Source organism: Crocodylus siamensis, chromosome 3 (assembly GCF_052110815.1).
Source record: "Crocodylus siamensis isolate JL-2025a chromosome 3, ASM5211081v1, whole genome shotgun sequence".
NCBI classification, from domain to species: Eukaryota; Metazoa; Chordata; order Crocodylia; family Crocodylidae; genus Crocodylus; species Crocodylus siamensis.
The window spans coordinates 164,037,424-164,063,343 of record NC_143397.1 but is presented as its reverse complement, the minus strand read 5'-3'; the positions used below and the strand labels follow the sequence as shown (position 1 = coordinate 164,063,343).

Genomic DNA, 25,920 nt, shown 5'->3' with positions numbered 1-25,920 from the left:
TTAAAATGAATGTGTGAAATTGTTTACTTATTTATTCATTGACATTGGCTTTGATCAGTTTGAAGGGATGTTTTGCCTGAATTTTTACATCAAGTGTAGGAAAAAAGATGTGGAAAGTTTTATATTAGATTTTAGCATGAAGACACTGGGGCAGAATTAAATGTTTGTGGCCAGAAGTAGCTTGCCAGATATGTTAATATCCAGCAAGGTGGTATCTGATGTTTGCCTTCAGCATACCACCTGTTTGACATACTGTGCATTTAGCAAACACACATCAGCTACATGTTCTTTTTATAGAACTTCCCTCTACATATGTCTCTTGTGCTTTTCATTTAAAAATATTTGTAAAATTTGAACCCTGTCAAGCATACATTTTTGCTTTTCTCATCTTTCAAACTAGCTTCTCCTGCCCCCCACCAATCTCTCATTTCTCTCAACATTTAGGATGCTGATATATTGTTTTAAGTGAACTTGCCAACATGAGTCTCCAAGTGCCACCATTATAAGATTGTTAATATTAAGGCAGATCTTTTAAGCCGCTTTTGCAAAAGTGGCTGTTAATGACTTCCTCAGTTTCTTAGTTTTAAAGGATTGTTTGTTTGATTTATAGTTTTAAAAGAAAGACTTTAGTTGGAAAAGAAGTATTCAAACCCATAAACAAGTCTTTAGTTTTTATAGTTGTTCAGTTCAGAAATAAGGCAGAAAGAGAACAAGAGTTTTTGCACAATTTGTGGAGTCTGAATTGTGTTCAGTAGGAAAAAAAATTCATTTTATATAGGCAAAAAGCTCATTCATTTCAACATGCGATTTGCTCAGGGAATGATCTAAAGATATGAACCAATGTAAATAAAATATAAATGGATTTTAAGTTCAGATTAAGCAGGTGTTTTATTAGGTTACATTTCCATGTGCTGGTTTTACCAAATATGTTTATTTAATTATCTTGTTGAAACGTGTAATAAGATACCACTAAACCCAATCAGACCTACCAAATAAATAAAACAGAAAAGGTTTTTGCTAATTTCTCTTTCACCATGTATATTTCCTTCTCTTTGCTCTTTCCATTGTTATCCTTATACCAATAATTTAGGTAAATGCCATGTTCTGGAGCTGTTTGAAATGCTTTGTGATTATGATAGGTCCTATTTTCTTGGTTCATGCTGTATTTAGTCCAGGACCTATTAAGGGTTCTGGAAAGACTCTCATTGCTTTTACTAGGAGGTGGTTCATGCACGCTGTAGTAGAAAAGTTGGATCAAAGATCACCTCTGATTTATTCACCATCGCAGCTTTGGCTTTATCAAATGGCAACCCTAAGGAAACATTGGGTTCTGAGAAAATCCAAATAAAATATTTCTCAGTGTGCCTCAAAAATTAGTGTTAAATTAGTTCTTCAGTTAGCTTTACAGCAAGGCTTCCATTTCATTTCATCTACTCTTCCTTTCCTTTGATTATAAATCAGTTCCTAGCATTGGGATCCCCCAAAAGAATATTGTCAGAATTCTAAAGGCTTATTAAATGATAATTTTTCTAAAAAAGAATTTGTTTAGAATATTCACTACAGAAATGAGTCCGGTGACAAAGTTTTATGGAACTATGGTTATGGGAAAAAAATTTAACAAAAATTAAGATATGCCTGCTTACCAGGAATTTTCAGTTCTTGGCAATATCTTTTCTTTTATCTGAAAACTAGATATCTGAATACTGTATTTAGCATCAAGACCATGTTATGGCTGAGGAATTAAATAAAGAATTATTTGTTTGTTGAGAGACAAAATAGTTTAAAACCTTCCTGGAAAGGGCAAGCAAAACGATTCCAAGCAAGTGAATGGCTCTCAAGAGGGTATTGAAATATTTTTATGTAGTAATGGAAAATGTTGTAGGTACTGTTGCTGTGGTAGGAGGTAGTAGTTACAACCTGTGTGCTGGCAGAAATTACAGATGTAACATTGGAAGGAGAAAATGATGCTAAAAATGAGTAGTCTCTGGAACCTTTGTGGCTTAAGGCCAGTGGAATTTTCATTATCCAACAACAGTGAAACTGCCCATGCTCAAGGGTCGAACATGATGGGAGATAAATTAGGAGACTGAGAGAACTCAGGTAACGTGTTGACTACATCACAGACTAGAACACTGTTGACCAGAGACACCAAAGCCTGAGGCTACGTTTTCACTGCCACAAAGGGTGGCTAAGTAACACAAGTTATCCATCTTACTGTAAAATCCTAATGGAGTTATTACTAACGAGTAAGTTTTTTCCTTGATGTAGCTAGTGCACTAATTCCTATATTCGCCCTACCCCTGTACTTAGGGTTTACCTCTACTAGCAGTATCTGGGTAAAAACTACAGTGCTGAGTATCTGCAAGAGTTTTACAAACAGATGTATTTCCTGTTGTAAAAACATACCTTTTGGGTAGCTTCATTAAAACTGCGGGCATATGTTCACTTAATGGTGCAATGGGATCTGCTTCCTGATCCCAACATTTGTACCTTCTGCCATGCCACGTGCATGGCAAGATGTGTGATTTTTGGGATTGAGGATCAGATCTCAATTGCACCATTACTACTTGCCAGTGCAGAGGGAGCCCAGGGTTATGGTCTGGATACTCAGTGAACTGGTGTTTAGAACTCGGGTCTAGAACCAACGGTCAGCTGATTGCTGGTCTTGGCCTTGGGACCACACAGGAGCCAGTTAGAGACATCATCTTAAGTGGATCATGCACATGTTGTCTGGGAATTGTGGGGAGTTCACGTTTTCACTGTATGCATTATACCTTCATATTGAAGAGATGGAATATTGGTCTCCAGTGTTGCTAGCCTGGCATATTTCACAGGGAAGGGATTTAGGTCCTGTCCTTCTCTCACACAGTAGTAGAGACCAAAGGAGGGGGAGCAAAATGTGAGATTAGTAGCATTTTTATTTAAATATATGGTCAAACATTACTCCTGCAGGACTCAGGAATCCTGCAGTTTACGGTGGAAATGATTCATTTAGTTCTGGTAAAGAGAGTTTTAAAAATAGAATTTAGGCCCTAGTCTTCAAGCCAAGTTAAAGAGATTTTGGAGACTTACTATAATATACCTGATTTGTTAAACAATACTGACATCCAGAAGTTCAAGGTACAGGTAATGAATTCTTAATTGTATTTAGCTGGTAGACAGCCAATTTGGCCGCAGAGGGGGTGAGCAGAGGATTCATTTTATGGGCCTGGATGGGTTTCTTGTTTATTACAAGCTACACTGTTTCTTTAAAAGCTAATGCCATTTTATCTTATTCTAATCCTTTTTAATAAGGGGACAATGATTACAGTATAAGCTACATATAGTAGGTTTGTCAGCAATCAAAAAATGCCTGGCATAAAAGTCAGACTGTTAATCCTCCTAGTCATCTCAACTACTACCAGTGCTGAACCCTTAGAAACTGACTGGGTCCAGTTAATTTTAAGGGAAGGTGTTCTGAGTGACAAGCCTTACTGAAGTGGGAACAATTGAGCTTCTGATTAGTAAAAATGTAATTACCATTAATAAAGGCCTTGTCTGAGTGACATTATGATAAGCCTTAGTGAAGTGGGAACAAGTGAGCTCCTGATTAGTAACAATGTAATTACTATTAATGAAGGCCAAAATGCTGAGACCAGGCAGGCTTAAAGTAGCTCAAGCATTGCCTTTTCTATGGAAATCAGTAGGATGCAACAGTTGGCAATTGCCACTTGCATGATTTGAAAGGTTGCTTGCTACGCACACTGGCATCTTAAGGGCCTATATTTTATTTGTATGCAGTAATGCCCCAAGTGTGCAAGGCACTATTTGATAATGTAGTAAGATGCAGTCCTTCTCCATGGTGAACTGCAAGTAGCGTGGACTAGAAAAAAATACTGAGAAACTCGTCCCATTCTTTTGGTGAAAAAAAACCCAACAGGTGAATGCTTACATTTGGATGTACACATCCTTGGGGATAAAACTAGCACAAGTCATTAAGTATTATCTCATCATCATCATTTAGAGCATGTGCATTTTAATAATGGAAGGAGGAAAGGGCTGCTACCATTTTACCCTTTGTGTGAAATGGAATTCACTTCAAGTTGTATTATCAATCATTATAGCAGTACTGTTTTGTGAAAGACAAAAGTAAGTACTGATTACTAGAAAATTGTTGTTTTCTTTTTTCAGAGTGCAAATTCACCTGCACCAGTGGTAAATGCTTGCATCTTGGTTCATTGATTTGTAACCAACAGAACGACTGTGGGGATAATAGTGATGAAGAGAACTGTCAACTTGTAACAGAGCATCCACCACCCAGTATCTTCAGTTGTAAGTACATCTTCTGTGTGTGTGTGTGCGTGTGCGCGCGCGCGCATCTCAATGTCCATGTCCATATTTGTGTGTGTATGGGACATGGGTCATTTAAAACAAATACATTTGTGGCTGAGATTTGGTTCACAAGTTTGGAAAGTTTGGAAAGATGCTGGATGAAGTGGGAATGAAAGGTATTTTCTGCATCAAGAGCAATTTGTAATGTTTGTTTCTACATAGCTTTTCTGATTCAGGAAGTTTCTAAATCTGGAAAATAGTATAATCTTTTTCAGTACTTCAGTTGTGAACATGATTATGTGATCTTATGGGACATACATAGTTACTGAGGTTATTGAGAAAGTTTGGTTCATAAATATTCAGGCTGCAATCATTTATTTTTCTACACTCCTGGCAAAATTGATTTTATGTCAATTTCCCAGTTTTTATATGCTGTTGAGGTCAATTTAGCTGCACGAAGAAGTTATGGTATTTGTAATAGTTGTCCCTATTAAATGAATTTAGTTTTATTCTGAGACCAGCATCTGTTTCCTGGCTGGGTTGAGTCTCAGTTTATATGTGTGTAGAATATTTTCTATTGCTAATTTTTTACATATAAAAACCTTCTGATATAGAATGATAGCACCCATAATTGTTATCTCTCTCTCTCTCTCTCTCTCTCTCTCTCTCTCTTTCTCTCTGTATTTTGCATTGATTGGTGCACACTGAGCTCTTGTCATTTTATTTGTTTGTATTTTGGCATCAAACTTTCTGTAACATTTTATTGAAAAGCAAGAAACTGAAGATTTACAATTCAGCTTTTTGTAGGGAAAAACAATTTTCTAAAAACATCTCTGCTCAATAAGTACAGTAGAAGCGCCATTACCATGTTTCTTTTGCTCTGCTATGTTAAGGTACTGTATGACATCAAAATTTTTTCTCCTTGATGCTTGAAATTTCCCCTTCTGGATTGCTGTTACTAATACAGTGTAGCTCAGAGATGCCTTAATCTAGTAAGAAAATAACACATTTTTTACACCCTTTCTAAACTATGTCCTTCAAGCTAGGCTTGAAAATTGTTTGGCTGTAAATCTGTTGTACAGACCTACCCTTTTCACCACCTATCAGATAACTTCCTGTACCCTAGTGGAATGAGGCATGTGACACACATTTTCCTTAATGATTAGTCCTGTTGGCAGCACAAACCATTTGAACCCTTGTTGAAGTAATGGGATGGCACACCTATTTTAGTAAAGAATTACAACTGATATGCTACATTTTTTTTAACTGGTTGTAGTTGGGGGGGGGCAGGTCCCCTGGGTATTTTAAATTTCAACTAGAACCACTGAAAAATCATGCAGTGTACAAAATAGAAATAAGGTAGCCAAATAATTTTAGACATACCATTTTTGAAAAGTGACTGGCTGTCTATTTCTACAGTGGTTTCAGAGATTTTGGACTCAGTGGCTGCTCTAAGATGCATTTTTTTTCTTGCAATATTCAACTCTTCCTATATGCAAAATTCCTGCTATTGTATGTAGCTTGTCCTGATCTGAATTTTTTTGTAGTAAATTAGATATTGCTTAACTTGTGTTTGCAGAATTGTAGGTCTAACCTGAGGACCTTTTAGACTGTAGTATTATGCAGTATTATTATATATTTCCTTTTTCCAATGATACCAAACCTTTGGCAATAACTCTATACCTATTAGCTCTAAAGACCTCAATGGCAATGAGTGGTGTATGTGTAGAAGTTGTATGCCACGATTGACATCTTTGGGACTAACTTATTCTAGAGCTGTAATAATATACAAAAGCATCTCTGGTCTAAAATGTCCAACATTGGTTACATCTTCATTGAGTAGTACTGATAGGATTAGTACTTCAGCTCAAGAGTCATGTTGTTTTGGAGTAGGTGTCAAAATGTCTTTATCCGATGTTAGTATAGTTCCTGAGTGGTTGCCTTCGAATTTCCATATGGCACTCAAGATGATGTTTTTATCTTATGAAGCCCCAAATGTCTTTGTCAGCTGGTCCACAATAACACTGTTTATATCCTGTTGCACTTGTAATCATCAAACTTAGAAATAACATGGAGGAGCTAAAAGACCAGTCTCCTTGAAGGGTTCTCAGTGCTACAGTCTACCTTCTTGCTGTGCAGATCCAGGGGGCAGTTAACATGCTAGAAAAGTGTTGAGGCTTGTTTCTTATCTCAGGCATTTAGAAGAACCACTGAATTAAATATATGTGGGGGTTTGAGGGTACTCAAGAGTTCATCTAGCTCATCCCCTTACTTTGAGACAGCATTAAGTTTACGTAGACAGTTGTTTGCCTGATTTATTCTTAAATAGATCAGTTCAGCGATGACATTCATACCCTTCCTGGGTAATAGGTTCCAATGCTAAACTATACTTGGAACTAGATTTTTTGTCCTAGAATATAACCTAAATCTCCTTTGCTTCAAATTAAGCCAGGTACTAGCCTTTTTACCCTCAATAGGCAAGGAGAATAATCGATCACCCTTTAACAAACTTTTACCTATTTGATAACTCTTATCATGCCTCCACCTCACTCTTCTCTTTTCTAAGTTAAAAACTGCCTGTTCTTTCATGTTTTCTAAACCTCCTATCATTTCTGCTGCTCTCCTTTGTATTCTCTGTCCAATTTGTTTACATCTTTCTTAAACTTCAGTGCCCAAAAATGGGCATGGTACTCCAGTGGAGGCCTCACAGTGCTAAGTAGAGAAGAATAATTACCTCCTGTCAGTACTGTACCTAGACTCAAGGCAGCCCTGGGTGAACTTTTATTATTGGGCCCCTCTTTGCCAGAGATAATAATGATAAAAAAATTACATTTTCGGGCCCCTTTCTGTCAGCCCCAGGCAGCTGCCCCGTTTGCCCATGCCTGTGTCTGGTCCTGCCTCCTGTATCATACAGATGATATCCCTTGTTAATACATCTTTTTAAAGTGTGGGGGGAGGGGGTTTGTAACAGCATCACAACAAGATGGTTTTTAGGAAGGAGGATTTAATGTATTTCTAGGAACATTAATGAGAGTCTCACCAGTGCTCTACTCGACATTGGTGAGACTGCACCTGGAGTACAGCATCCAGTTCTGGACACCACACTCTAACAAGGATGCAGACAAGCTTGAGAGAGTCCAGAGAAGAGCCACCCATATGATCAGCGTCTTAAAAGGCAAGCCATGTGAGGAAAGGCTGAGCGATCTGGGACTCTTCAGCCTGAGGAAAAGAAGGCTGAGAGGGGACCTGGTAGCAGCTTACAACTACACTAAGGGAGCACATCAAGGGCTTGGTGAGCAACTGTTCACCAGGGCACTTAAGGAGAAAACTAGGAGTACTGACCACAAACTCCTGGAAGATTGATTCAGGCTCCACATTAGGAAAAAACTTCTTTACAGTCAGGGTGTCCAGACTATGGAATAAGCTCCCTACAGGGGTGGTGCAGTCGCCTACCCTAGAAATCTTCAAGAGGAGACTGGACGATCACTTTGCTGGGGTCCCCTGACCCCCAGTTACCTTTCCTGCCTGATGATCTTCCAAGGTCCCTTCTGGCCTTCCAGTCTACGAGAGGGTTAACCATTAGCTTACCTGTGGTGAAATGGGGAGTCCTTTGTCATATTGGATATCAATATAAGATTGTGGAGTTTAATTGATTTTTAAACCCAGAGCACAAAATGGAACTCCATTAGTAGAGAAATGTTTATTTGAAATAAAAGGAATAAATAAAAGTAATGTATGGGGAAATACGTAGTCTTAATGCAGTGGTTTTCAACTTGTGGTCTGCAGGCACTTGGGGGTCCACAGACTATGTGTAAGGGGTCTATGAAAGATGACTACAATCAATCAAAAGTTTGTAAATACCCAAACTTACAATTCAAAGGGGTTTGCACCGCCATTTGAAATATCCAAAGGGGTCCACAAATGAAAAAAGGTTGAAAACCACTGTCTTTATTGTAAACCAAAGTGAAAAAACACAAAAGCCAAGAGAAAAAATAATACGTCTTTAAACAGTGTTAAATGAAAGAGGTTTAGCGGTATTTATGATCTGTTGGTCATTAAATACACTGTTAAATGATAGAAATGAGTACTGATATGTTATGCAAAAGAACATGATATAGCAATAGACCTTATGGCCTATTATCCTTTCAGCTTAGGAAATAAGTTTCTAGACTACATATTAAGTAAGGTTGCTAGGCTCTGAAGAGGTGACATTTTAAATTAAAATATTGTTCCATGCTTTTACTCTGTATTTGTAATAGTAGCTCCCAGTGAGAGTATTAGATAGGCTTGAAATGTCCCAGCTGATAAGATTTCCTTTGAGGATAGCAAATGCATGATTGTTCATCCCTGTATCAATGACAAAAAGATAATTAAGTAATATAGAAGAAATTCTGAGGTTGTAAGAGTTATTTTCAAACAATCATTTATATCAGTTAGGATCATCATGTTTTTGCTCTATTCCAGCACCTTTTGGGAAGATGTATGTTGCTTCTCAAATGATTTACAGAAAATTGTATTATTGAAACAATATGCAAATAGACTAGAACGGCACCTTGGTCTAACTTCCAGCAGGCCTGTGTCCCTATTCTCTCCCTTGGAATCACTTGTCTTTAGGTGTATCAGAGCGAATAGACAAGGTGCTATACCTTGTCAGTAAGAAAGTGCTAATGGCTTCCTTTGATATTTCAAAGCAGCCCCTTCTCTTATTCTGATTCTGTATCTTTCTATTTAAACAATATTTATCCGGTTTAACAATATGAAACAATGTTCCCTTGATATCCTCTCCTTCCCCCAAAATAATAATAATAAAATAGATAAACTGCTTTAAACGTTCTGCTTTTATTTATCTAGCCTTGATAACAATTAAATCTATTCTAAGAAGTGCATTCCTTAGCTACCAGTGACTTTGTCATTTTCCTGCTTGCCAGTAGCCACCTTCTGAATACCCTGAGGTAGCTCACTTTCATTTAATCTTTGCAACAAGGGGTAGAATGATAATTCTGAGACGCATCTGACACATGGACTGTACTACAGCATACCAGGGTGGGGGATAAACACTTTTGGTATCAGGTCTGTTAAGAGCAGCCTTTGCTACATCACTTTTTTATACTAGGAATGCTGCTTGTTCAATCTTTCCAAGTATTGGACCTGAAGTCCTCCACCTGATACATTAGTTTAACTAAAGAGATATGTAAGTGTTTGTAGTCTTGAGGCCTGGTGAGTTTCCTTGTCTGACTTAACGGGAAGAACCTTTTTTTTCCACTTGATACCTTTGTTCCTGTACAGACAACAGTGATTAGGGCAATTAGGCCATATCTGCAGCCAAGAGAAAGCACGTTTGCTAAGACATTAATATTCTGTTGTACTTAAGAAACGTTTTAGACTGAGCAGGTGTCAGTAGCTCAAGATAAAACCTAAAAGGTTTATCTTAGCCAGTTAACATGTTAATTTGTGTATCTGTAGCATGGACCATGTTAAAGTATTCAGATACACCTTATTTTTCCTTGTGACAGTGTGGTGCAAAGTATGCTACATGCCTAATTGCAGGCCCAATGTATATCAAATCATGGAAGCATAATTTGTGATTAATATTATTGCTAACAGTAATTATAAGTGTTTAGTATTATGATAATAGGGCAGTTACTCCAAAGCAAGTATGTCTTTGTTTACAGGTCTACTGTACACTTGTTACAGAAATCTGAGCTGAGGAGAAAAGGACAAAAATGCAACTTAACATTCGTTCAATAGGAATTCAAAGGTAGAGTTTTAAATGTTACAGTATTGGACTCTGTTATGCCCTGAAAAGTTACTGTACATTTATGTCTGACCTGTAAAAGTAGGACTGTCTGAAGAATTCAAACAATGTGCTTCTTTCTAGCAGGGCACAGTTCATTTGTCAGAGCGTCTTACAACCAGTGCCTCATCCTGCCTTGGCTGTTGGGTGTAATTGTATTTTGAAAGTGGCATAAGAAAATTAGGTGATTGTTTATAGCACATGGTACTACAAGCAAATTGAGAAATGTTGCATCACCTAGAGATGGCAGGCTTTTTATTCTTGATTTGCTTGGTTGAAACTGCTGGTTAGCTGGGTATCTTTGTAGCAGTTTGTCTATGCCCGCTGGCATAAACATTGACATATATGGACAAATTAGCTGACCTCTAAAATAAGAGATAATGTAGCTCACATCACATGAAATTTATGTTCACATCAGGCTGCAAGTTTTCAGTATTGATGAGCCTGGTGCTTCACTGCCATTTTGGGTTAGAAATGTTTGCTTGAAGATCTTTGTTTTCCTTAGTGAGGTACAAAACTGCTTCTCTCTCCTTCCCCCCCCCAACCCATGACAGCAGTGCACCTTGTAAAAATGGGTAGGGGCTCTGAAGAATAATTCTGTTTTAAAAACAAGAAAGCAATCAAAGGAAAATATTTTGTTTAATAAAAAATATAGAGAAGTTTAAAGAGGCCTTTGGCATCATTCTCTTACTGTGACAGTGAATTTATACAGATAAAAACAACTTCTTAGATTTACATTTTGATTGTGTTTCTGCTTTCATGTGTGGTTGGCTGTCCCACTTCAGGTGAAATTTATCCATTTCTTTAAATATTTAGCAGTCTAGTGTAGATGTTAATGAAAGTCTGGCACTGCTATTTTGAGAATTGCAACAATGATAGTAATTTTCAGTGTCAGATTACTGCTTCTCAGAGGAAAAGGGAGATGGGAGGAGGAGAGAGAGAAAAAAAAATTGTTTCGGTTCTAATAGAGTTTGTCATCAGCCTGGCTGTGCCAGACAGATGGATCATGAATACTGTCTAGACGCTCTCTGCCTGAGTGGAGCTGTGGTCTCTAAGGACAAGCAATGAGACGCCGGCTTAAGTAACTGGGGAAAGTCAGGACGCGCTCTCCTCTAATCAGATAGCAATCAATGCAGATCCTGCTTTACCGGGCAACAGAAAAGGCCCTCTGTTACTGATAACAGGTCAATACTGATTTCAGCTGGAACTTGTCTAGTATTAGGCTATAGAAAGAAAGAGAGAGGTGTAGTATTGTAACACTATTGATTTCAGCTGTATAAATCCAGAGACTGCAGAATGATTTGATTTGGGAGCTGGGGAGGGGGAGAAGCCATCATCTTGCCATAAAACACACACACATACTTTATATATAAACATGTGTGTTTATGGTATACATATGTTGTGTGTGCATGCGCACACTCCCCCCCCCCATTTAATTACCTGTAGATATTGATTGTTTAGTTACACCATATGCTTGGAAATAGTCTTACTGGTTACTTTTCCTTGGTTTATCCTGGTTTTTCAGGAAGATTTTATTAATTGTTTTTTTTTTTTCTGGCCTTTTTCATCATTTACTATTCAGATGAGTTTATATATCATATCAAGTTGCAAGACAGGCCTTTGGTAAGGGGAAGCTGTGCTAACTAGGTAAAGCCTTTAGCCTGAAGGAGATTTCATTTAGTTTAATGATCTTTCATCCAGCTAAATATTTTTCCTCTGTTCCTGTACACAGATTGTTGCTTAATAAATAAAACTGTGTAAAACAGAGTTAGAAATTCAGGTTTTCTTAATAAGCAAGGTTTCTAACAAAAAACTTAGGTTTAATAAATTTGACAGATTATTGGAAAGAGCAAGATGACTCTCCATTACAGAATTAACCCACTGTGCTCTCAGTTCTGGTTCTTTGTATAAACCCAGATGCTAAATTGAATATGTTGGTGGTTAGTTTACAATTAGAAAGTCTATTTTGTTTTAATTGTTTAACTTACTCTTTCACCTTAAAGTGCTGGAAGCTGTAAACAGGGAGTGAGCTTGCTTTTAATATAATGTAATCATCATACATTTTGCAGTTCATTAAGAAAAAATGTCTGGGTATGTAAACAAAGCATGTTCTGAGAGCTGTCTCTAAATTTTGAATTTATTTTTTTTATTTGCATTTTTACAAAATATATATGTTAAAAATGCTATTTCTCATTGTTCAAATGGAGCGAAATTCGGGCTCAGTTAAGTTAGTGGTATAACTTCAGCAGACCTAATTGGTGTAAGAATCATCCCTGGTTCTCCTGGAATCTTACTCTTTTGTCAGCTAACAGCCTGTCCAGCTTTCAGGCAGCAGGGGCTGCAGACCCAGGGCTGTCTACTGTGTGGGTCACGGATCTGGGGGCTACATGACACATGGCATTGAGTAGGCTGCCTGGCCCCTGCCATGTGCACACAGTGAGCAGGCCCGTTCCCCCCACCTCCTTGCTGTGTGTGCTGGGTGTTGGGGGTGGTGCTTTGACAAGAGCCTGCAGGATGTAATCCTTTGGGGGCTGCATGTCGCCCACAGGCTGCCAGTTGGACAGCTCTGAACTAAAGGTGCAGCCATGTCAGCCATGAAGTAAATGATGCAAACTCCCTGAGTTTGTAGCTGCCTACAGTTGAGTTGAATTCCAGCCCTGGTAAGGAATTTCCATTACAGTTTCACAGTGTTTCCATTTAAACACTTACTAAAACTTCACAGGAAACCGGGGAGAGGAAGGGGCAGTGGCCTTCTTATTATATCTTGGAAATTAGCTGTTGGGAATCTGACAAGAGCTGAACTAAGCTGTATTTCCCCTTCAGAGAAAGCATAGACTGGATTTTCCTCTTTGTGTCCCCAGTTTCTTTAATCTTTTCTTGATTCCGTGAAGCCACTGGTCTTGGGAAATGCCATTTAATACTGAGTACTGTAGATGGTACTCTCTCTGATATAGTTTGCCCCAAGCATGTCACACCTGTCCTCTACTCTGTGTACTGGTTTTCTGTAGACTATGCAGTCTAGTTTATTTTTTTTCCTTCAAGGCGCCCAATGGTTTGGGCCTTGCACGTCGAAAAGATCAGCTGAAACTCTAGAATATGCAGCTCGTGTTCAACAGTTCTGTCCTTCAGGTAAAATGGTGCTTTCTACATTAAAGGTAAAGCAAGAGACCGTGCTTTCTCAGAGTCAGATCTGAGATCTTGGAAATAAACTCTCATAGGAGCAAGGGCCCTCCCAGACCTTACCTTCTTCTGGTCCAAGGAAAAGGTTTTTGGCACTCCTTTCACCTGCCTTCTCCAACATAAGCATGCAATACAGCAAGTGCACATTGCTTGGAAATGTAAACAGAAAACAAATCTAAAACCCCAAACCTACCACAACAAAGCACTATACTATATGCAGAATTCTCATCCTGGAGAGAAAGGAAGAGAAGGAGAATGGACCATGCAACAATTATTAGGAAAGAGGGCCAAATAAGAGCTCTATAAACAGAATTAAGAAATAGGCTGTCATGCTAACTTCAGCATATCTTAATATATATAACACGTTTTTTCTTCTCCCAAAATTTTCATCAGTTGAGCATTTTAGTTATAGAATTCAGTAGGAGTTGTGTGGCTAAATCTTTGTGCAATTTTTAGATGCAGTTTTTTTTAAATCTTTGAGTGTTAGTCTATTCCCTCTCATTCATTCAGACAGGAGTTATTCAATGATAACTCTTATTATGAATGTTGCATCTGTACTGTGCTTGCACTTTGGTATTACAGGTGTCTAGATGAGCAGTCACTAACAATATCTACTGTATGGCACTAGAAATCTTTGGATTACCTAGTAAAAGAGAGTGTTTATACTTTCATCATTTTTAAAGCAATAATGGAGGGTGTTTTTAGGAGGGGCTTTAACAAAAAACAAATTTGTATAATGAAGTCAAATAACAAGCCAAAAAGATAATCCTCCTTCATTCCGAATACTGCAGTGCCTAATAGTTGATCACTCTTTTATTCTGCAAATGTATGCCTGACCTGTACCTCCAGAGACTCTTCATAATGCTGATAAAATGAACAACCTTAATTTCTCTTGAGCAAAAACATGTTGCCCTAGGTAACCATTCTCTAATGCATTCACATTTAAAGTAACATTTGTGATTAAAGAAATATGTTGTATGTATATTGCATATTCTGCGTACATGTACGTACAGAAGGTTTAGTGTTTGTTGTTTGTGTATGTGTCTGTGTGTAACATAATATGTACATATGAGTTATATATCAGGAGAACTAGTATAAACAATTATAAATTACTGAATTCATGATGATGTAACATAAAATACACTTTTTTCATCTGTTTCACTAAAAATGCCATAGTTCCTATTAGGTTATTTGAGATGCTTCTTTCTGTACTATTAAAAGTACTGTGACTGTGATATAATTTGTTTAAAAAAAAAAAAGTCCAACTATTATAACGAATACCTGAAGTTTCTATTCCGAGTTATTTGTTAAGGCTGAGACCCAGCCATTTTTGGTATAGACTAAAAGCATGTGGCTCATGTGAGGTACTGAGAAATGAGGTTCTTCTTTCCTCTTTGTGCATCTGTCTTTGTGTGTGTGTATATATGTAATGTAGAGACCACTGGAATAATGAAATTCCTTCAAAGAGCTGTATTTGAGATGACCAGAAAAAAAGTTGCATGTTCTTTCCTGAGATTTCCTGACAAGATAGATCTTGGAGCAAATACAAAAGTATGCTTTTTTAGTCATTATTGCACTGTTTTGTAAGATAAAGTGACTGGTGCATTGTTAATCAAAATGTAATGCTTTTGATGCATAGTAAGCTGCCTCTTAGTTGTACTAACTTTTTTTAAAACAAAACTAACATGGCATGTCCGTAATGTTTAGGTCTTGATTTAAAAAAATAAAGTTAAGCATGTGCTTAGGGACTGTTCCTGAATACAGAAACATCCATGAATCTCTATCTAATTGTTTAATTTTGTGTTTAGTTCTAAGATGCCCCAACCTAAGTACTATCAGAATATATGTAACTGGCTATTTGTCACAGCAAAATGAAGTGGAGTGCTGAATGCGTCAGAATTTAAAGATGCGTGTGGGCTAGCACAACTCATGTAAATTGTATAGTGTAGCATATCATCCTTTAAGATAACAAAATCCAGTTTGGTCTAAAACCTGCTTCTTTCAAATATTCCTTTAAAAGTAGTAATTTAACATCATAATGTCCAGTCAAATGAGTACCCTGGAGAAATACTTTACTGCTTTGAATATAAAGAACACAGCATTTCTGTCCCAATGAGAGAATTTAGTACTAAGGGGAAGTACTAGTGGGGACATAGGTGCCAACTTTGGTTTCTGCTGGTGGATGCTTGCAGATGTAAAACACTGCCAAAAAACGGTGTTTTAATTTAAACTTGGCACGTTCCTGTGCCAAGCCCTACACGTGCCCAAAAGAGGCAGCGTATTACTTCAGTGTGGTTCTGCAGCATCTGTAAAAATTGTGTGCTTTATTGCGGCTTTTTTGGCACTTTTATTTAATAGCTGATTGAATCAGCTTTAGCTAAAAGTGCCAAAAAGCCCAGCTGAAGCGCCTGATCTTTACAGACACTGCAGAGCCAGGTTGAAGTAATGCGCTGCTGCTTCCAGTAAAGCAGTTTTAGTTTTTTAACATTTGCAAGCAAACAAAAACAGCTGTGGGTTGTGGGTGCTGAGCACTCATTAATTTTTTTTTGGCAGGTGCTTAAGCCCCGGAGCACCCACGGAGGTGCGAGGGGAATGGAGAGAAGGCACTGCTTAGATGTAGCATTGAGAAAAGATGATTCTTAGAGATCTGCTGGCATGTTAAAAATACCATAGCAGAAGTCTCACAAACCAGCAGACATGTATTCCTTAAGCACCTGCCTTTTCAAATTATGACATTTTAGATGTGGGACCCACAAGTGCTTGTAACAACTGAATTTATTTCATTCTCATTCTGAGAGAGATCGTTCTTGTATTTCTCACTTATTTTCTCAGGAAAAAATGGATTTTTTTAAAACTACATGATCTGAATTAAAATGTTAAAAAAATAGTCAGAATTTAGGGACTGTAGTAGATTAATGAAAAATTAGATTATATGTAATAATGGACCAGTTTCATCCAGTTGTGAAAACAGACTTGAGTTTGGCCTATTAAGTGTAAAATAAGAACAAACACCACTTGTGAGAGAGAGTCTGATTCTTCAGCTTGTAAGGTTCATAGATTCATAGAAGTAGGGGTCGGAAGGGACCTGAGCAGATCATCTAGTCTGACCCCCTGCCCTGGGAAGCAGTGAATACAGGGCTGTTATGACCCCTGGTAAGTTTTAAGCTCAAATGACCCCAGCTAGGTAGTTATCAAGCCTCCTTTTAAAGACCCCTAAGGTAGGAGCTAGGACCACTTCCCTTGGAAGCTGGTTCCAGATCCTGGCTGCCCTGACTGTGAAGTAGTGCCTCCTGATGTCTAGCTTGAACCTACTCTCAATCAACTTGTGGCCTTTGTTCCTTGTTACTCCGGGAGGTGCTCGGGGAAACAGGTCTCACCCAATCCTCTCTGGCCCCCCCTGGTAAGTTTATAGACAGCCACTAGATCCCCTCTCAGCCTTCTCTTGTGAAGGCTGAACAGGTTCAGGTTCCATAGCCTCTCCTCACAGGGCCTGCCCTGCTGCCCCCTGATCATGCGAGTGGCCTTCCTCTGGACCCTCTCGATGCTGGCCACCTTCCTCCTGAAGTGCAGTGCTCAGAACTGGACACAGTAGTCCAACTGTAGCTCAACCAGTGTTGCATAGAGAGGGAGGATCACCTCCTTAGACCTGCTCGTGATGTATCTGTGGATACATGACAAGGTGCGGTTAGCCTTGCTGACCGTGTCCTCACATTGGTGGCTCATATTCATTTTAGAATCGATAATGACTCCAAGATCCCTTTCTGCCACTGTGCTTTCAAGAAGGGCGTTCCCCAGCCTATAGGTATGCTGCTTGTTCTTCCTGCCCAAGTGCAGTACCTTGTACTTGTCAATCTTGAATCCCATCTTATTCAGTCACCCACCCCTGTAACCTGTCCAGGGCCAGTTGTATCCTGTTCCTCCCTTCTAGCATGTCCACCTTGCCCCAAATCTTGGCATCGTCAGCGAATTTGAACAGGGTACTTTTCACCCCTTCGTCCAAGTCACTGATAAAGGAATTGAACAGTACGGGCCCGAGGACCGAGCCCTGGGGGACTCCACTGCCCACCTCCCTCGAGGTCGAATATGACCCATACACTGCCACTCTCTGGGTGCAGCCCTCTAGCCTATTTGTGACCCATCAGACTGTGTAGGTATCAATGCCACAGTCACCTAGCTTTTTAATGAGAATGGGGTGGGAGACAGTGTCAGAGGCCTTCCCAAAGTCCAGAAAGACTACATCCAGCGTGACACCTGCGTCCAATGATTTTGTGACCTGATCATAGAAGGCTATCGAGTTGGTCTGACAGGACCTGCCCTTAATGAACCCATGCTGGTTGCCCTTGAGCAACCTCGCCCCTGCTGGTTCCTGCCAGATGTGCTCCTGGATAATTTTTTAAAGAGCTTCCATAGGACCTAAGCATGACTAATGGGCCTATAGTTGTCTGCGTCCTCCCTACTCCTTTTTTTGAAGATGGGGACCACGTTGGCCTTCCAGTCTTCTGGCACCTGGCCATAACACCATGAGAGCTCGTAAAGCCGTGCCAGGGGTCCTGCAATGACCCCCTTGCCAATTCCCTCAGCACCCTGGGGTGGAGAGCATGTGGACCTGCTGATTTGAACATGTCCAGCCCATCCAGAAGTTCCCTAACTTGGTCCTCCCTGACCCTAGACCTGGCGGAGTTGCTCCTAAGTCCATCCTGTACCCAGGTGGGGGAGAATTCCTGGTCCCTGCTCAGAAAAATGGAGGCAAAGAATGTGTTAAAAAGGTCAGCTTTTTCATCTGGTGCAGCCACCAGATTGCCAAGTGTATCTTGCAGGGGCTCCACGTTGTCTGGTGCCTTCTTTTTACTCCCTATATATTTAAATAAGGACTTTTTATTGTTCTTCATCCCTGTTGCTAGCCCTAGTTCCGTTTCCGCCTTAGCCTTCCTAACAGCTTCCCTACAGACTTGAGCGATGGAGGTATAATCCTCTTTAGTGATAGCCCCTCCCTTCCACTGGATGTATGCCTCCTTTTTGGCTTTCAGGCATTCCTGAATGCCTTTGACAAGCCAAGGGGGCTTTTGAGCACTCTTTCCCCCCTTGACTCACATTGGGACTGTCACCTCTTGGGCTCGGAGGATCGTCTCCTTAAGGAACAGCCACTCATCTTGGACCCCAAGTTCCCCTGCTCTCCGGGACCGCAATGCCTCTCCTACTAATCTGTTCAACTTGTTGAAGTCAGCCCTCCTGAAGTTAAGGGCTACTGCCTTGCTGCAGGCCCTTGACACCCTGTGCTAGATGGTGAATTCTGGTAGGCGATGATCGCTATTGCCCAGGTGGTCGAGGACCTGTAGTCCCCTCACCAGGTCATCTCCTGTGGCCAGGACCAGGTCCAGCAGGGCATTCCCCCTGGTGGAACAGTGCACCTCCTGGGTTAGGTGGAGGTCTTGTATCCCAGCAAGAAACCTATGTGAGCAGTCAGACCTGTTTGACTGCTCCTCCCAGCAAATGTCCAAGTAGTTTAGATCACCCATGATGACCGCATCCCTTGACTTCTCAGGTCAGCTCATGGAGGCAGTTAATTCCAGGTCCAGCTCTTCCCCCTGCTTGGGGATGTGTGCGTGTGTAGGTGTATGTGTGCAAACATGCACATATGTATATATTATGCAGGGCACACATTTATTTTACATAAGAACTATAAGAAATTAATAACTATGAAGAACAAATACTAGCAGTTGCACATGATTAGAAAGTTCTACAGCTTTGTCACTATGAAAACCCAAGTGTAGGATTTTTCTATTTTTAATTCAAACAGAAGTAGGTATTGTTAAAATTTGGGAATAAAGTACAGTCCTGAAAAGATACCTTTGCTCCACCTTTTCTGATCCAGTACCAGAGTAGAGTAAGTAGAGGGAAGATAATTATTTCTCTCTGGGCATTTTTACACATGTAAGTGCCACAGCACTGGGTGCTTGCAGTTGTATGAGCAGCAAAATGCGCATCAGCACAGAAAATGGTGGTGGTGTACTTTTGGATTAAAACACATAGATGGTTTTTTAGTTCAAAAGTGCATCACCACAGTTTTCTACACATTGACACACATTTTGTTGCTTATACAACTGCACATACCACTGAGTGGTGCGTGTCGGCTCGTGTGTAGAGCAGACTCGATTAATTGAGTCTGTTCCAAAGTGACAGATTTCCAGTGTGTCAGTTCCTGAACAGGTATGTGTATAAATGCCCTACACATGTAAAACATTTTGGTTGTCTTATTCAGATTAGGAACCTTTTCCTCCAAATAGTGCAATTGTCTTAAGTACAGACAGTCAAGAAGTCCAAGGTTGAATTGATTCAGTTTTCTCAGGTTAGTCTAAGCTGTGTAAACTGAACCAATAAGCAAGTGATCAGACATTTGGTTCCGGAAATGCAGCCACGTGCCTGCAGTGGCTCAGGTCAGAAGCGAGGAGGCGCTAGAGCATGCCTTCCTGCTTGGCTGGAGCAGACAGCTTGGGCCAATGCTAGCCTGCCTGCCCTGCGAGGTGGGGTGTGCATGGGAGGTGCAAAGCATCTTGGTATGTTAGGGGACTGCGAGTTAACTTGAATCTGGATGGGATTTGGGACAGAAGTTCAATAACCAATTTAACATACCAGTTAAGTCTGATACTACATTCATCCACGTTTATCTTAAACCAGTTTCAGTCACTTTTGCAAGTGGTTTATATGCACTGAATTTCTGTTGTGTTACAGATTTGAACTGGTTTCCAATCACTTATACTAGTTTATGTGTAACTTCTGTCTGTAGCCTTACATACGGTAGGTATGTAGTCGGGCTGTGAGAAGCTTCAGTCACTGATTTGATTCAGCTGAGATTCAGCCCGATTCAGCGGCCAAATCTCTGAATCCAAATCGAATCAGGAGACCCTTTAATTTCTCTGAATTGAATCGGAACCCTCAAGGTACCAGGCAGTTTATGAATGCTAAGATGGTGGGGTGGATGGAGCGTCCCACAGGAGTGGGGTGGGGTCCCGTGTGCTCAGCAGTGGACCTGGAAGTGGACCAGAAGCACTTCTGGTCCACTTCCAGGTCCACCGTGGAGTGTGCAGGGGACCCTCCCCCTGCCCCCTGGCTTGGTGACTGGTGCCTCCTTGGTCTGGGAGGGCACCTGGGGTTCCCCCACGGCTGATTGCTCAGCTGGCGGGGGAGGTGGGGGTCTCTTGTATACTTGGCAGTGGACTAGAAGTACTTTCGGTCCACTTCTGGGTTCACTGCCAAGCACACAGGGGCACTCCGTCTGCCCCTCCATCGCAGTGTTCACAAGCTGCGCCTGGTACCTCGAGGTAAGTAGAAAAAAACATTTAAAGCTGTGTCTATGGTCAAATTGCTGATTCTCTGAATCAGCATTGGATCTTTAAATTCAGATTTGGCTGAGTGGAATTGGGGCAGTGATCTGAATCAATTAATCGAAATACTGTCCCTGATTTGGGCTGAATCCAAATTGAATACACCCCATTTTGCACACCCCTAGTATGAAGGTATAGGGGGCTGGATACGGCAACAGTATTTGCAGAAATCTCACCTTTTACTTGTGGAATTTATTTGTCCCTTATTACAGTAACAGTAATTTTATTAGTGCTTCTCTCTCAACCCTTCTCTTTCCCTTTCAGAATTGCTGTGTAATAAGTTTGTGGGGATGAGGGGGAATAAACGAGTAGGGGGTGGAGTAACAATGACACAGTATGAGAAAAGAGTCTGGCACCTAGTAGCACCTTGATAGAAATAGAAAGCTGTGATCACAGTATTAAAATATGCTAACAAGCTGCAGGAACTAATGGGCTGAACTTTTGCAGTGCAGATGTTCACCCAGCACTTGTACTGAATGCAGTAACAAATGTGTGGGGGCAATGATGATGATATTGTGTTCTTGGCAGTACTGTTTTCTGAAGTGATCTTGCCTTTTCTTTATGTTTTACAATGTCCTGAGATTTAGAATGTCCTCTTCCACAGACTAAAATAAAGTAACTAAACTAAGCTAAACTAAAATTCATGTGTAAAATGAATCTATACCTCTGAATTTTGTGGCAGTGTGCTCTCAGCTGACAGGAGGTACTAAGCAGTGATAAGTCAGTTGAGGCTTGTTTGGACAGGGCTGTTTTTATTCAGACATGGAATATTGTGTGATGATATTAGTACTGAGATGCAAGGAATGAGTTTCCAGATCCTCTGTGCATTTACTACGTCTCCTGTAACAGAGGTCAATATTTTTTAAATTTTGATGAGATGTAGAAGAGCTATATGGAAACATATGTGAGAAACTGTTCATACAGGTACTGATTTAAAAATAGTCTTCCCATATCTCTTACTCTCTTAAGACTCTATGCTCTTTTGGAGAGAAATTTTACTTGCAGGTTCATATATCTAACATCTCAGTCTGTTCATTCATGTCCCACCCATATGCATACTTCTTGCCCCCTTACCTGTCAATGTTTAGCAGATAAGACCAAGTGTAATCTCTGTCTCTACTATCTACCCCCCACCACCCTCCCCGGCTCCTTTCAATGGTTTTAATAGTGGTCTTGACTTGTTTCCAGTAGGATCTGGCATTCCTGAAGAAACCTGCATTCAGGTTGGTGAATGATTTGCCAGATGTTGGTTTAACAAAAGTTTGGGGCAAGTGTGGGAGGGGTGAGGGTGAGAGATGGTTATGAAGTGAAAAGCTCACGTCTTTTGTTTGTCATAGTGCTGTAGACTTTGTATGAATAACTGTCATTAGTGCCAGAATACTTAAATTGATGGTCAGTCATCAGGCCCTGGATATAGTGGGTGATAATTTCCAGCAAGTGTATGTACAGTGCACCCAGGAATATAGAGCTTCCAAACTGTGCCAGCATGTACTAACCTTGTTATGAGATATGGGAAAAGCAAAATCCATTGGTGTCTACTGGAAAAGAAAAGGCAGGGCTGAAATTACATAAAGGCTGTGCAAAGGACAGGTCATGTGTCTGATGTAGGTTTCGTTTGTGACCTGGGAGGCATTAAGAAATACAGGAAGTCATAAAAAACCTGCATATAAATGAATGGCAGCTGAAGGAGGTATTTTCTGGAAATCCCAGAACCCAAATTCAATTTAAATATTCACAAAGATGATACATATATGGTATAACTGAAAAAAAATGTTTGAAAGGTTAGCACATTATGAAATTCTGCAGAACTTTCAGTGTAATACCATTTATTATGCATTTTGGGCTATTTCTTAATATTAACAGTTAAGCTTTAATTTTCAATGTGAAAAATGTAGAAGTAGATGAGGGATCTCTGTTTCCCTGCATCATAGGACAAAAATAAAGGAACATTAATTGAAGTTGAATGATGGTGAACTCAAAAGTGATAATAGGAAATATGTTTTTCATACAATTCAGAATTAGATTGAGAAACTCATTGCCATAGGATGCTGTCAAAGGCACGTTCGTAGTGAAATGTGAAGGAAGATTGGTTGTCTGAATCACAAGGATGTCTAGAATTATAACAATAAAAGTATGCTATAGAAAATGTATGAAAATCATGCTTCAGGCCTTAAAACAGATTTTGAACTACAAGAATTTACATAAAGGGCAGATTAGCAGACTTTTTTCTTACGGTTTTTGTACCATTTTCTAAAATATCTTAGATTACACATGCTTAGGGATGGATACTGGATGAGATGGACTAAGGGTCTGATCAAGTATGTTAAATCCTGGAAATGTAAAAACAAAGTATCTGAAAGAAAATGCTCTTTCAACAGAGCCTGTAAGTTTGTCACATGGTCAGACTTTCTACATAAATAAATTAGCCTGCTAAACTTAATGTAAGTAGTACTTAAAAAAAATTAGAATGCCATGCTGTGTGTTAGAGAACAGCTTAGACAACTCTAGACAATTTTGTGAATCATCATCTTTTTTTGGAGCAGATGGGGAATGCTGACTCATTTAACAGTGGGAACTGAGTTACCTCTGCTAGCTTTCTTGGTACTGACACATACCAAGCATCAGCTTTGAGGAGAGCATCCAGCAGGATTTAGGAGCGCAAGGAGACAGAACAGGGTGTTGTGAAATGTGGACTGGGGATTGAAGTTAGTTTAACCCTGAGTGCTTCCTACTGTTACAATAGACATAGGGGAGAACATGTCTACGTTTGATTCTTGGCAGCTTCTTAAAACCCTTTTTTCCTATGGTAGCTCTCCTGGTTAATAGTCTGATTCTAAGCCTTCAAAATTGTAGTCTCTGTGGTGGTTTAAAAGCAAGGTACTGTAATCTGCATGCAGATCTTCAAATTAAATGAAAACAAATAGCAAATATAATTCTAGAGAGTAGCGCTAACAATTTCTCCATTTATTGAAATTCAAACAACTCAGTAGCCAAGGGTTTAGGAAAGAAGGGAAGTGAGTGTGCATATTAGGGGGCTGATACGAAAAGGTTGGAAGCAGATGTGCATTCAAATACTAGATATTTCTCAAATGATGCTCCAGCAATAATTAGTGGTGTGAAGGTTGAATAACATTGCCATTTGTGCTTTTAGCTAACTGTGCTACTTGGTTTGGTTGTATTCTTATTAGTCACTGCAGTTTTCCACAGCTAACATAGCATCAATGAAAATATTTTGAAATATGGACAACGTAGAAATTTAAAAATGTCTTGATTGTAAAGACTAAACTCCTTGATGCAGATGAAAGTATGTTCAGCGCTGTTAGCGTTTACAAATCATGAAGAGAATATCAGTGGATGAACTCTGGAGATATAATCTGACTTGTTCATTTAGCTTCCTGTCATGCAATGCATCATAAGCAGTTCCTGTTTGACTTTAAATGTTAGAGCCTTCATTCTCAACATACCTATTTCAATTAACTATCAGCAAGAGAGTAGCCAGACCCTAAATTGCTTCAGATTGGTGGAGTATGACTGGTAGTGTTACCTGAGTGGTGAATGACTCTTGGGAAAACCTTTATTGCAACTTGTAAAAAATCTTCTATCTCCCAATACTAACACTAAGTACCATAATGCTATAATATAATGTTTCTAATTGCTTTCCATAATAAAAATCATCTCTAGAACCCCTATTTCCCTTTTGCACAAGCAGTCTGGGCACTAGTTCACTTTCTGCTGCTGCTCATTGTTTAAGATCATAGATAACAAGAAAGACCAAACTTTTTCTAAAGTGGTTATGGAAATATCTGAAAGTATATACTGGGCTGTATTTCTGTTAAAAATCATCTAAACCTCAGAAGAAATTGTGGCTCAAAAAATATTGCCAAAAATGGGAGAGAAGTTTTTTGTTTTCTTTGATCTAGTTTCTGCATTTATAAAATGTATTTCTCACTCTTCCCTGAAACAACAACTTTCTGTTTTTTCCTCCACAGGAAAAGAAACACTTGTAAATTACAAAAGAGAGCTTTTAATCTTTTCCAGGTAACGGGGGAAATGGTTTCTCTCTCTCTCTCCTCCTCCTCCATGCAGAATACTAAATATAGTTATTCCCCCCACAATTGGAAGTCTTGATTTGTTGAATACAAATGAGATATTTACTGGTTAACAAGACAGAGAGAGAAAGAGAAGCCTTTCAAGTACAAATGGAGCTTTGGAGATCTCTGTTTGAAAGACTAATCTCTGTATAAGTACAACTGTTTCTCCATATTGCCTAGGACACTTCAGTTGGTTGTTTAACCACATTTTCTGTGATGATTTTGTAAGGATGATACTTACCACAACTAATAGCTCTGCACCAAAGTATTTATATGCAGTAGAAACGAATTTCAGAGAACTTTGAACTGCATTAATGAGCCCAGAATTTGTTGTAGAGTCAAGTGGTACTGAATAGAATTTAAGCATTTGGAGTGCTTATTTTTCCATTCCAAACCAGTTGTCTGAATTCTGCTGCTTGTTTAAGCCTCCATCCAAAAGGATCTCAAAATATAGAGATTTCTAATAATATAGTTGGCTTCTACCTCCACTGAAATAGTCTTGATCTCTGCAGTGTCTGTGTAAGCCCCACTACATGAAAGATTCTTTACTCCATTAAAGATTTTATTTTCTTCAAATTCAAGGAAAGAAAATGTATAGTAGTTTCTTGAACTGAAATCACAGTGGTGGGATTTAGGTAGGCAAAATATAATTACCCACACTGCAAGCGTAACACAAGATGGAAAAGTGCCCTGGAATTCTTTAATGGCCACAGGTCGATATTACTTGGATGTATTACCGTTTTAGCACGCATGCACGCACCACCCCCTCACCTGTCAACCTGTGAAATTTCTTTTCCAGAGGTCATTTTCCAACTAAAGTGTCAAACTGGAGCAACCTAGAGGATTGCCTATACATTCTAATAGCTTTTAAGATTTTAAAAGTTTTTAAGTATGTTTTTATCTATGTCTTACTAACCATGCAGTTGCCAGACTTTTCTAAAGATCTGCTATTTCAGCCCATAAAAATAACTAGATTCCATATTTTTGGCTCTGTGTTGTGCTTTGTACTATTGTATCAGTACGAGATCTGGTTTGATAAGACATGTTTGGGTTCCCTATGTTTTTACAGTAGAGGAAAAGTTCAAGTCACAGCTGCTTTGGGTGTAGAAGAAAACTTCTGACAGAAGCTGGAAGCTTGTAGAATGTCCAGTCCAGTGGGCAG

General features: G+C 39.5%; 1 protein-coding gene across 7 annotated transcripts in view; it reads left to right on the top strand.

Moving 5' to 3' along the window:
* LDLRAD4 (low density lipoprotein receptor class A domain containing 4) overlaps positions 1-25,920 on the top strand; it is a 467,644-nt gene that overhangs the window by 236,122 nt on the left and 205,602 nt on the right. For 6 of the 7 annotated variants that reach the window (XM_090039616.1, XM_090039611.1, XM_090039615.1 and 3 more), the window contains one exon: positions 4,171-4,311. In XM_090039616.1, coding sequence (XP_089895742.1) covers positions 4,171-4,311 — 141 coding nt within the window. Of the gene's footprint in view, positions 1-4,170; positions 4,312-9,983; positions 10,070-25,920 lie in introns of those variants that run through there. The other variant, XM_090039621.1, reaches the window with a different exon arrangement.